The following is a 13,287-nucleotide window of genomic DNA, read 5'->3' as shown; positions in this document are numbered from 1 at the left end:
AAAATGCTACCAGTTTTGTAGCCTACAAAACCCCAATTAACTTATACAGTAACACATTGAAAATACACATTCTATTGGCACCAGATAGTTGTCAGGTTAATATACATCTGGATAATCAACACTATACAGTTGTATCCCTTAAAACTCCATTAATGTCACTACTGTCTACTGAACTACAGGCATGCTAATTTGCTAGTAACACTTGTCTGCTTAACTGTTCTAATTTGCTTGTATAGGTAGTACTACTGTATTTAAAATGTCCGGTGATTGAACACCATCTTAAATTCATGCATGCTGAGATGAAGTTAATGAATGTGATCTTATGTAACAATCTCTTTTAAGCATACCTAATCCCATCAGGGTTCCACCGTGACAGTTTAATTTGAGCAAATACCAGCATGAAACACAAGCATGAGGAATCCCCCCGGCTTTTATCCAATCTCTTGGGCAGAGGAGCCACAGATGTGTTTCCAAACCTGTAAACACAAATATACAGCTAACCAGTCACTCACATACACTCCAGAGCACATAGCAATGTGAGTGCTTGACATAGTGAACAGGGTATATGGTCGTGGCATATTATGGCAGCACAGGCTTGTGATGGCTGTGGCAAGCCTTTGTTGTGTGCAGCATTAGTTGTAGCCAGGGGCAGCGGTAGGCCTGCCACTGAAAAATTACAAGGGGATATGTCAAATTTCTGAATTATCGACGAGATTTAAAGTTGTGTAAGATTTATTTGGAGACTTCATGTGGGTTTCAACAATCGAAAACCATTCCAGGTATCGTCTTCAACAAGGCGACTTTAATCAGGGACTAACAATACAGTACAGACATTCAACATGAACTCACAGGCTGGGTGCTTTCTGTGTAACCCTTGTAAACTGTGATGGATAAAGGTGCCTGTTAATTATTATTATTATTATTATTATTATTATTATTATTATTATTATTATTATTATTATTATTATTATTAACAGGTACTTAATCTGCATCAGATTCCACCATCCACCACTAACACTTAAGTTTTGTGAGACATATCGAAACATTTACACTATATGCGTGCTGACACAAAGTAGAGTGTAGCACACTCAAATTTTTGCCCAGCCCCCCTCAGGGAGAGCCTGCGCCACCACTGGTTGCAGCATGGGCTGAAATGTAGATAGTGTGTGTTTATTATTGTTGTAATTGTTGTTTAAAGCTGCGTGTGTGTGTGTGTGTGTGTGTGAGAGAGTTAGAAGTGTCTGGTGCTGTGAGTATGAGGCGAACAATGAGAATGTTGGAAAGAAATCTTTGTGCATTCGACGGTTGTAGATGATTGTTTAACTAACCGCCAATTGACAAATTAAGGACCATGGAGCTGGAGATGGATGAGGAACCTGGAAGACCGTCAGCCCAGCTGTCATAGTGCTGACTATGGAGCATGGGTTCTGTGACCCCCCTCCACTGTCACCATCTGAAGGATTGCCACTGACGCTACTGGGCCAGGATCCTAGATTCTGCTTGGAGGTTCTCAGCTGATTTTGGGATCCATAGTCGTTCCTTGGGATCCCATTCTCTGCACCGGGGGCTCCAGTTGGTAGGAAGCAGCGGATTCAAGTTCCACTTTGCTCCATCTGGGTTGCCAGACATCACTGTCCTAAGCACCTCGGTCCCAGGATGCAGCATCCCTTTAATGCCTGTAAAGTTGACAGGACATTTATGACAGTCTGTATCTCTTACAGCACAGTCCCTGCTGTGCTCACATGTTCCAACTGTCTCGTTCAAATGACTGCTTTTACTCCATCCACAAAATAATAATGATATGAAAATTGTACAGAGAGTGCATTTAAAAGCTTGTGAAGGTTGAGGGAGAAAGTCACATGGGCAGCTTTTCATGTGTGACAGGTGCACCATCAGCACTGCAGGACATACAGCTCTGAGCAAGGACTCAGTGCAGGGACTACTGCAAAACATGTTCAATCTTAACCCCCCAGCACCATCCAGGAGCTTGCAGCAGTTTGGGAGCAATTGAACGCTCATGAGGGTTCTCTAGTCTAAGCTCATGACATACCAAGGTTCTCTGTTTTGGAACTAGCCATCAAAGTTAAGGAAAACATCTAAAGGTAAAGCATTTTAGTTTTTTGACTCATCAGGGGTTGCTAAGCAACACACACTCCATGCAGAGTGTTAATTCCATTCCACTGCATCCCCTCAGATGCATTGTGGGGGTGCGCTGTGTACAGCATTGTACTGCATATAATCTGGCCCCACTAAATCAGTGTTTAGATTAATAAAGGGATTTGGGTTAGTATTGTCCTTGTTTTTACTATTTGTATTGTAAAAACAGAACGTCATGAAAGTGGGGTTATAGGCATGCTTGATCCAAACAAATTAGATTTTTTTTTTCTAGTTTGGTTACAGTTTTATATATATATATATATATATATATATATATATATATATATATATATATATATATATATACAGTACTGTGCAAAAGTTTTAGGCAGGTGTGAAAAAATGCTGTAAAGTAAGAATGCTTTCAAAAATAGACATGTTAAAAGATTATATTTATCAATTAACTAAATGCAAAGTGAGTGAACAGAAGAAAAATCTAAATCAAATCCATATTTGGTGTGACCACCCTTTGCCTTCAAAACAGCATCAATTCTTCTAGGTACACTTGCACACAGTTTTTGAAGGAACTCGGCAGGTAGGTTGGCCCAAACATCTTGGAGAACTAACCACAGTTCTTCTGTGGATTTAGGCAGCCTCAGTTGCTTCTCTCTCTTCATGTAATCCCAGACAGACTCGATGTTGAGCTCTGTGGGGGCCATAGTACAAGGTTGTCCTGGAAGAAAACTTGCTTCCTTCTGCTCTGACAATGTTCCCCAACTCTGAGGATTGGTTTTTCCAGCAGGACAATGCTCCATGCCACACAGCCAGGTCAATCAAGGTGTGGATGGAGGACCACCAGATCAAGACCCTGTCATGGCCTGTCATGGCCAGCCCAATCTCCAGACCTGAACAGATGGTCACAAGCCATCAAACAAAGCCGAGCTGCTTGAATTTTTGTGCCAGGAGTGGCATAAAGTCACCCAACATCAATGTGAAAGACTGGTGGAGAGCATGCCAAGACGCATGAAAGCTGTGCTTGAAAATCAGGGTTATTCCACCAAATATTGATTTCTGAACTCTTCCTAAATTAAAACATTAGTATTGTGTTGTTTAAAAATGAATATGAACTTATTTTCTTTGCATTATTCGAGGTCTGACAACACTGCATCTTTTTTGTTATTTTGACCAGTTGTCATTTTCTGCAAATAAATGCTCTAAATGACAATATTTTTATTTGGAATTTGGGAGAAATGTTGTCAGTAGTTTATAGAATAAAACAAAAATGTTCATTTTACCCAAACACATACCAATAAATAGTAAAACCAGAGAAACTGATAATTTTGCAGTGGTCTCTTAATTTTTCCAGAGCTGTATATATATATATATATATATATATATATATATATATATATATATATATATATATATATATATATATATATTTGTCCTAGAGAACGGTAAAGGTAGTGTTAAAAAATAACTTGCTTCACATGTGCAATGTATTTTAAGTGTTTCCTTCCCTGGGTTCTGGGTTATTTTTCTACAATATTGAGTCATGATCATTTCCTCAAGTCTCCTGACCAGGCTTTGAGCTGCTTTCTTGTCTAGAGAGTGAGTGTGTGGGGCTGGTTGAAAGGGCACATTGTCACATGATTTGAGTGGAATGCGGAAAGCTGTTCAGTGCTTCCAGCATGAGAAAATGACCAAGGACAGTTTCACAAAGCACTGCTAGCACTTAGCAGGCTTCTACATGTACTTAGCAAACTATGAAAAAATGCACTTAATAATTATAAGTAACACTGGACGTAATTGTGAGACTGCAAAATACACAGCAAAAACTTCTAGTTAGGTTTCAATGCCAATGTACAGTAATTTAGATCAGAGTTTCCCAATCCTGGTGCTGGGGACCCACGGTGTCTAATGGTTTTCATTCCAACCGAGTTCTCAATTACATAATTTAAACCTTAAATTGAACTATTCACTAGCTTACTTAGACCCTTTTAATTGTTTTCAGCTTTTAAACAGTTGAGGGTTTCATTAAGTAACTGAGAACTCAGTTGGAATGAATACCAGAACACAAAGTGGGCCCCCAGGACCAGTATTGGCAAACCCTGATTTAGATGACTGTATAATTACATTCCTTTTTCTATAAGCTTTTTGGCTGTTAAATACTCATGCACAGAGTAATAAAACCACATGATGCTACTGCCTGGTGGCAGTACTGACAGCATACATTTTGATATTTCCCCGAGATAAGTTAGTTCCTGCCATGGAGCAGCCGTTCGCAGCGTCTTTCACTGACTATGCCCTAACATTCTTAAGTATAAATGGCAGCTTTTGATTGGTACTCGGTTTCCACAGCAACGGCCAGTCAGGTGCTAGCGAAGTCCAACCCATCTGGCGCTAGCATTCCTCTGTCATGTGACTCACCCATCTCCAACTCTCACTTCCGGTACTGCGTGGACGAAAAAATTGTACTAACAGTAGGAAAAGTTTCAGGAGAAAAAAGTAATTGTTTGTTTTATGTTTATTTTTTTTAAGGAAATAAACAAGCACCCAAAACATCTAAGAAACGAAAGCCAGAATGCTGAGTATGTCGAATAACAACAGCATGTCCTATAATGACCAAGGAGGAGCAGCAGAGCCTGCTACCGAAGCGGGGCTGGAGACAACTCCGACCACTTCAGCTGGAGCGGGGTTCGGCCTCTTCAGCACAGATTACAAAAAGTAAGACATTCGAAATCTGCAATTCGTTAGCTGCGTGGTTCTGGTAAATACATAGTAAATGTATTGAACATGGTCTTACCTAAGAGAGGAGAAACTATCGTCGTATGGTAGTGTAGTTGCAGTTCAGTAGTTCAGATCAGTAAATCTTTTTTTATAAGCGTAACACATTGCGTTGTACCATTTTTGTATATATTTTGTTGTAACTTATTCACAATGGCCAGTTGTTTAGGTATAGCGGTTGATAGTGAGCACCTGTTGCTGTGTTGTCAGAGACCGTGAGTCGTGAACTAATCATTTCAACGTGAATTCAGCGAGCGAGTAATTAGGTGTGTATGACATACTTTTTGTTGAACGTACCAAAAGCAGAAGCATTTCAGAATGTAAGAAAAAATGACTTCCACTCTGATTGGAGTCTTGTGTGACACGTCTGATTCAGGCACGATTAAAAAAATTACGTTTCCCTCAGGCTGTGCATACAGTACACAGCGCCCAGGTATGGATGGTGCTGCTAATAGTCATACAGCAATAACATATATGCCTGTACCATCGTATTCTTCGTCTCCACTATACAAAACTGAGGCTGTGACTATTAATGAAAAAGTGGAGCACCATGATGTCCACTGTACATCCACAGTATCTGTGATATACATATGCATGCCATACTAACGACAGGCACCCCAGCATAGTCCCAGATTCTGATCCTCAAAGGCATGCGCTAATGAATGTCTTCACCTAATTTCATCTCAGTTGGATAGGCAGTTCTATAAACATGTACCGTGTAGTTATTATACAATTATGCACAGTATGAATTGACACACGCATTCTTCTCTACGAACATTTCCTGAAATATACCAAAATACAGGGCTAGCTGTACTTCCATTTGTTGTTTTTCAGTAGAATTGCTTAAAAAGTCACCTTAATGTACAAAATGTACAGAAAAAAGTTACCACCTGGTTGTCTTGGTAACAGCCAAATGCTGGTAGGCAGCTTCCTACCAAAGATGTCTACAAAGTTTGGTGTGTTTTTTCACAAATTAAAAACAAGAGAAGTTTCTAATTATAATTAATTTTTAAGTCAATGTTTGATTGGATTTTTTATAGTGAGATAATGAGGTTGCTGGTTTTCATTGAAGAAATGTATATCCGACATACAGTACATGTCTTGTTGTGAAATACACGTCCCTAGTGTTTAGGGGCTTTGGGGATTAGCCCTTTCCCTCCCTCATGGTTAGTGCTGTGTCTCCTGAGCCACATGCGCTAGATACGTACATCAGATTGCTGTAGTAATGAGAGGAAATTTCATAAATATACACAAACTTCATATTTCTTTGTGTTTTTTTTTCTTTGTTAGTGATCTTGTTTGTTGCCCCTATTTCACCCACTGAAAAGCTAGGAACAGTAGTACTCTAGTATTTGGAGTTTATATGGTGTCTCTTGTGTCCCACCTTTGAACTTGCTTTTCTCCTTGTAGGAATCATGATACACTGTTATGATCAAGTTGACATTTCAGGTGTTTTTGAAAAAACACGATGACATTGATGTAAAGTTCAAGGAGATTCTGTCTATTCTGTGATAGCTTTTATTGAAACTCATGATCAACGCTGTAGTTAAACAGTTTAACAGCAGGCGGTTCACAGCATTACCAAGGAGGGAGGGAAAGGGCAACAACGAACAAGCTGAAACTGTGGGTTTGTTTATTTCTCATGAATTAACCAAATGAAATCTTTGACATGTCAGACATTCAGAACCCAGTTTGAGATGGAATGACCCGAATAAAGAAACCATCAGTCGTCTAGAACAATTTCACTGATATCAAAGTTAAAGCTTTGTGAATAGGGCTCGATGTTTGATGCAGATGTACTGTGTTACAATCCCGGCTGTTTGCATTACTGTTTGGAGGACAAGGTTATGTTCTTTATTATTATTATTATTATTATTATTTATTTCTTAGCAGACACCCTTATCCAGGGCGACTTACAATTGTTACAAGATATCACATTACATACAATTACCCATTTATACAGTTGGGTTTTTACTGGAGTAATCTAGGTAAAGTACCTTGCTCAAGGGTACAGCAGCAGTGACCCCCACCTGGGATTGAACCCACGACCCTCCGGTCAAGAGTCCAGAGCCCTAACCACTACTCCACACTGCTGCCCCTTTGTTAGTGATCTATTATTATCATAAAGTACCTTATGTACTCTTTTTCTATTCAGCCCAAACTACTATGAAACTCAGTTTGAAACTAGCTCTGTGTTTGTTTGTTTTTTTTTTAAATCAATGTATATAGAGTAACAGGAAAGGCATTGAAAATGCATTTCTTGTTGAAATGTAGCATTTCTCTAATTTTATTTGAAACTAGAGACCTATTTTTGACAAAAGCCAAATGTCTGAGAGTCCAGACACGGTAAACACCTTTTCCCCAGAAGTCAGCTGCATCAAACCAAATTGCTTTCCAGAATAGACACTTCCACAGGTATCTCATGGCTGTAAAAGTCTTTGCTGTCACGGTTGAAGAAACCCATTTAGGAAATCCAATTTAGGTATTTTGCTGTGTAAACATTCTTTTCTTTTTCTCTCTGCTCTGGTAAAAATTTTTAACACGTTTCCACGACAGTAAATGGTTGAGCAGACTACCACAGAGTTGGAAATCAATATTGCTGTTCTGAAAGAGTATAAAATGTCATTAACTGTCCAACAACACTAAATGTTAACAAAAAATATTGAGACTGTTGTTAGGGGTACGGTACATATTACAATGGTGCACAACTCTGGTCCTTGAGATCCATTCCAGTGCCGGTCTTTATTATTCCAAGTAGGTCCTACATTAGTTAATTAACCAACAAAGGGTCACTTAGCTAATTTAAGAGGTAATTGGAATAAAAGCCAGACTGGAATGAATCTGAAGGGCCAGGGTGCACGTGCTGAAAATGAAATCCCTGTCATACAGTGATTCTTTAGTTTCTCGGACAGTTGCAGAGATCAAGTTACTTGTAAAATGTTACAGCTAACTTGAAATCTGCAACTGTTTAAGAGCTGAAAACAGTAAAAAGGGCTAATTAAGCAAATGATCAGCTCAATTAAGGGTTTAGTTAAATAATTGAGAGCTCAGCTGGAATGAAAACCAGCAGACCCAGGACTGAGTTTGAAAAGCCCTGCTTTAGTGGAACAGAAACAGCACACAGCACCCAAGAATGTGTTGTTATCCACAAGATGGCAGTAGACACAACATTTTAGAGGCAGTATTGCCAGTATAAAACAACAGTACTGTATGGGATACTGTAGACTGCTCAGGATCTTTCAGCCAATCGCATGTTTTGCCTACTCTATTACACGACACATCACGGAGAAACCCTATTCATGACATCGACCATGCCGCTTTCATTTTTTACTGGGCTTTATTCTCCATAACAGCGTGGTTGATGTCGCATGCTTTGAAAAAGTCTGACCTGAGGCACCTCTCAATTCCATTCAACTGCAAAGTCCAGTCAAAACGGTGACATCACAATTGGCAGCATACCTCAGCCACTTAATGGTGTTCTCTTTATTAACCTTTTCTGTCTTCAATCAAATTGACAATGGACTACTTGAAGCTGGTAATGATTAGAAAACAAATAACGTATATCGGGATTTTTTATTTGTGTATTAATAAAGCAATATACTAATAATAATAAAGCAATAATAAAGCAATAAGTTATAGGATGGTGCACGTTTGTGTGTAGTTATATCAATACTCTTAGCGCTTAAACAGACCTCTGCTTTCAGCTTCAGTCCGTTCACTCGTGCCAGTATTCCTCCATACACAGACGTTTGCAGTCCCATAACCCTATATTGTTTGTATTGAAGTGCTGCTGGTTATAGCAAAAAGTAGCTTACCATGTTAGGAGACAACATGTTTAATAAACTTGATTGCACCAATAAAAAATAAAAATAAAATTGCATATGTAAGACAAGTGTCCTGGGTTTTCACAGCATAGTCTTTTTGCAATGCTGTCTGTGCTGGAAAACTCAGCAGTTGCAATTTTGAGTGATGTGTGCCCCATCAGAAAACACATGGAATCTTCACTTTTATATTAGCATCTTTGTGAACTTTGTGTCTTCCCCCAATGACAGCAATTGCTGTACAAGCTGCAGTAGTTTGACAAGCACTTTTTTTTTTTTTTGATAATGTGACAATTGAGGGGGGTGACAGTCAGTTCATTTTATAACTGCAACCGCAAGAAACAATATAACATGGTTTTCCATACCTGATTTATAATTTCAATCTGTTTACTAGCTAACATTTTCCCAAATGCTAGATGCTCACTCTACCATGCCATCTGAAATTAGAAATTCTATGACAAGCCCAACACTAAAACACATTCTTGTTCTCAATAGCCCTTATTATTATTATTATTATTATTATTATTATTATTATTATTATTATTATTATTATTATTATTATTATTATTAATACACTTCAATGTTGCCAGGCATGAAGAAATGTAATTAGCAGTCTAACTATTCACGTATTCCACATTAGACAGTCCTCCAGACAATGGAGAACTACTGTAGTATACTGTGGTAGCCAAAACAATATCCAGTATGAGTCTCGTGTTGCTATTTTAAGGCCTTTTCAAAACTGATTAAGGCGCTATGAAACGTTTGTCTACTGGACAATTTCTTAATGTTTTCCACCTTTAAAAAAGAGTGCAGGAACTACTTGAGAATCCTCTTTTCACTCAACCTTAAGTTCAGATATGGGTTGGTTGGGAAAGAGAATACTGTAATATACAAATAAAGTAATGTACTTCTGTAGGCAATTACTAAGGGATACCAGTTCAATAGACTGTAATATGAGTGAGTAGGATCTAATACTGTATGTAAAGGTAAACTTGACATAGTACCCTGTTGTTGATTTGAAAGTGAAAGTGGTGAGAGATCAGGAAAGAGAGCGAGGAATGTATTTTTGTGACAGCTGTTGAAAATGGTAGATGATCCTTTAGTCAGGGTTACAGCTTGGATATCTCAGCAGCTTAACAACCGTGCAGCTGAGGATGATAGCCTTGAAGTGAATGGAAAAGAATAAAAATGAAATCTCACCGACAGATGTCAAATGAATACCTCAAATGACAGCGGTGGTAAGTTATCTTACAATGGCTTATTGAACTGTCAGCGCTTCTATACAGTGTAGGCTATACAATGTTGTACCGTTAGAACTGAGCTCACTTGTTGTTTCATGTATTCTTACAGAGTACTTTTCTGGCGATTTTCCTTTTTCGGTCAGTCTGTGCTCAGGTGTTTTCTCCTGAGTTCAGGACCTGCTCTTCAGTTCTAGTTGTCTGCTATAGATACAGTACATGTATGTAACTTAGGCTAGAAGTGGCTTTATAGGAGTAAGAACTAGTGCCATATAGGGAGCTTCATTTTTGTTTGTCGGGCAATACATAGTACTATATCTGTGGCAACGTCTGTAGAATTGAAGAGCAGCTCCTGAACATCTTTTACAGGAAAACAAATAAATAATACAAAATACAAAATAAGGCTTTATTTAAAAAAATAAGCTGAAACATTCGGGCAAAACTAGTTTGGCTAGGCCTCAAAAGCCTGCCTTAAAGCATAAGAAGGGTGGCTTTTCTTTGCTTAGCTGAAGACACTGACACTGAATAGAGACACCCTGAATGTTAGAGAGTTAACAATGGAGTTAGAAGTAACATTCTGTTTCTAGCTGTTGAACTTGATGTACCCTATTCTTGTATTTGTCTAAAATACAAATCGGTTTGGGTGAGGTCAAAAAGTGTGTTTCTGATAGAGAAAGCTGATGAAATAATTTGAATAGTGTTTACAAAGGAAAGCTGATAAGGGTTTTTTTTTTCTTTTGGGTGGAAGTGGCTTTTTATAGGTTTGGTGTGAATGATTTTTTTTCTGTGGCTACAAAACAGAGCCAGGGTGTTAGTATCCTGTTGCTGTACTTTCTCAGGACTCGCAGTTCATTAATTTTTAGACTGACGGGACTGTAAATTAAATCCTGCTGCTGTACTTTCTTAGGATCTCACAAATCAGGTTTATTGCAAAGGAACAATGGAATGTGATTTTTCGTTGCTGCGCAGAGTGGATGCAATGTGTGCTGTTAAAACCGTACTAGTGACAGCTGAAAGCCTGCAGCTAACATTCAAACCAGAGCCATCTGTGGAGGAGCGAGGACTGACTCGTTCAGAGAACAATGTGGAGCTAGAGAGCTTTGCTGGGTATGTACAGGACACATTCAGCTAATGGCTAATGGGCTGGGGTTCCACACCCCTCCCGCGTTATTGAGTATCTTTTAATTGTCGGTGAACACATTCTGCTTAAAGTCCACCATGCTGTATGGCTATATGTTTGTTGATTAAGGCACTTTTAATTAATTACACAATAATGTAACTCTTGAAAGTAAGTTGTGTAATACTGTATGGACCCTTACCATTGAAAAAGCTGCTGTAATTGTGATAGAGTATAGTCTGTAATGTATTCTCTCAAGTTTTATTCTCTGTGATTTACATAAGGCCTAATGATTGTATTGCAACAAACTGTTCATTAGCTTTGTATGTGTATGTCTTTTTTTTTTTTTACCTGCTATAGTATTGTGTGCGAATGTTTTTACATTGTGCACTGCCTTTGTCCTCAGAATCTACTTGATGGATTATCTTGTTAATGAACTGAAAACGAACAGCAATTTATAGAGCTACAGAAAATGTTACAAACGCCACGAAAAACAAAATTTTCAAGTCTTGTACTGTCAGATCCTTGTGACCAGCTGTACAGTAGTATAATCTTGGCTACTACTGGACTTGCAGTTTGCTCCAGTAAATCCATGGTTTCCTTGAGCCTAACCTCATCTACAAGCACTTGCCCAGCAGGATAGACTCTGAACCAGTCAGTGACTTTAAATAGGTTAAGACAATGAAGCAGTTCTGACTCATAGGAAAATGTGTTATGTAGGTGGAGTAGAGATAACAAGACTGTCCCGTAATAATATAACAATGAATTAACTTTATAACCCAAGCTTACAATGAAAAAACAGTACTGCAGTAGAGACTTGTAGAGAACCGCTTTCGTAGGCTACTGTATACTGTAACTCTGGATGCATGAATACCATTACCCTGATGTACCTGATGAAACCTCAATTCATGTCTGTTATACTGTACCTGATGAAACCTCTATTCATGTCTGTTATACTGTTCCTGATGAAGCCTCTATTCATGTCTGTTATACTGTACCTGATGAAGCCTGTATTCATGCCTATTTTCTGTGTGTGTGTTTACATTGTTTTTAAAGAAATGATGACCTTAAAGCAATGTTGGAGAGCAGCAAGGATTCCTCAAAGCTGGAGGCAATGAAAAGAATTGTCGGGGTAAGTATGGCTATGTCGTATAAAGTTTTGTTTAACTACATTTTGCATTTAGTGTGTAATCTAATATATGGCTACTGTATATTTGGCATGAGAACCCATATTTCTAAATTATATTGACCCTTCATGTCACACTAATGTATGTCTTAACTGCATTTTTCAAGATCCTTTTGATAAATACATTGAAATTGTTCCACAGTTTTGGTTATCAAGCTGTCTTTTGTCAAACAACTAATCAGTGATTTTAATTCACTCCACTGTGGCCATAACTCCAAATTGACTGTGTGTACAATTACTATTTACAGCATGCACTAAACATGAAGTGGATTACTTGATGCTGTTATATTTTGTCAAGTGTACATTTAAAAGTTATGAACTCATATGTATCTATTTATGTGTTTGCAGCTGATTGCTAAAGGAAAGAATGCATCTGAATTATTCCCCGCAGTGGTGAAGAATGTGGCAAGTAAAAACATCGAGGTACTGTATAAAAACCTGGTCCATGAACATTGATGCAGACCTAGGCAAATGTTGTGCTGCAAAAGTAATGAATCTTATAATGTAAAAGGCAAGAGCTGTAAAGTTACAGTGAAAGGCACTTACTAAATCTGAACCATATCCTTTGGGAAGTCCTGAACTGATATTCTTTGGTATAGTTTCTAAATGATTTATTGAGGGGGGGGGGGGGGGGGTTTGCAGTCGACCGGTCTGTCGACTGGTTGCTGTACATTGAATTTCATTACTATAACGTGAGATGCATTCATACATGCTGGATTTCTCAGATGTTCTAGAAAAGTAAAATAACAAGATCATAAACATTAATAATTTGTAAAGTGAGCTTAACTGGAGTAAGTGGTAGTCATTAAAAGGGGAAAATCTTGTTCTTATTTTCATCTTGATGATCTCGTTTGCCTTTATGTAGAACAGCAAGTAAAGGATGCTTTTTATGACCTTGCGCTTTTTACTGAATTGTTCTCAATGTTTTTTGGTTTACAAGAGATGGTGGGAAAATATATCTTCACCTAAAACAGGTCTGTTGCTGTTATTGACAGATTGTTTTTGACTAAAACCTAGCTATCCATACTTTTACGAACGGTT

General features: G+C 38.2%; 1 protein-coding gene across 2 annotated transcripts in view; it reads left to right on the top strand.

The window, feature by feature from the left end:
• The first annotated feature begins 4,505 nt into the window (after positions 1 to 4,505).
• LOC117404058 (AP-3 complex subunit beta-1-like) overlaps positions 4,506 to 13,287 on the top strand; it is a 106,202-nt gene continuing 97,420 nt past the window's right edge. The window contains exons 1-3 of one of the 2 annotated variants that reach the window (XM_058994403.1): positions 4,506 to 4,824; positions 12,117 to 12,192; positions 12,595 to 12,669. In XM_058994403.1, the coding sequence (XP_058850386.1) occupies positions 4,682 to 4,824; positions 12,117 to 12,192; positions 12,595 to 12,669 (294 nt within the window). In that variant the 5' untranslated portion in view covers positions 4,506 to 4,681. Of the gene's footprint in view, positions 4,825 to 10,868; positions 11,051 to 12,116; positions 12,193 to 12,594; positions 12,670 to 13,287 lie in introns of those variants that run through there. The other variant, XM_058994345.1, reaches the window with a different exon arrangement.

This window comes from Acipenser ruthenus, chromosome 1 (assembly GCF_902713425.1).
Source record: "Acipenser ruthenus chromosome 1, fAciRut3.2 maternal haplotype, whole genome shotgun sequence".
NCBI lineage: Eukaryota > Metazoa > Chordata > Actinopteri > Acipenseriformes > Acipenseridae > Acipenser > Acipenser ruthenus.
Note: the sequence above shows the minus strand (reverse complement) of the source record. Positions and strands in the feature narration are given on the sequence as shown.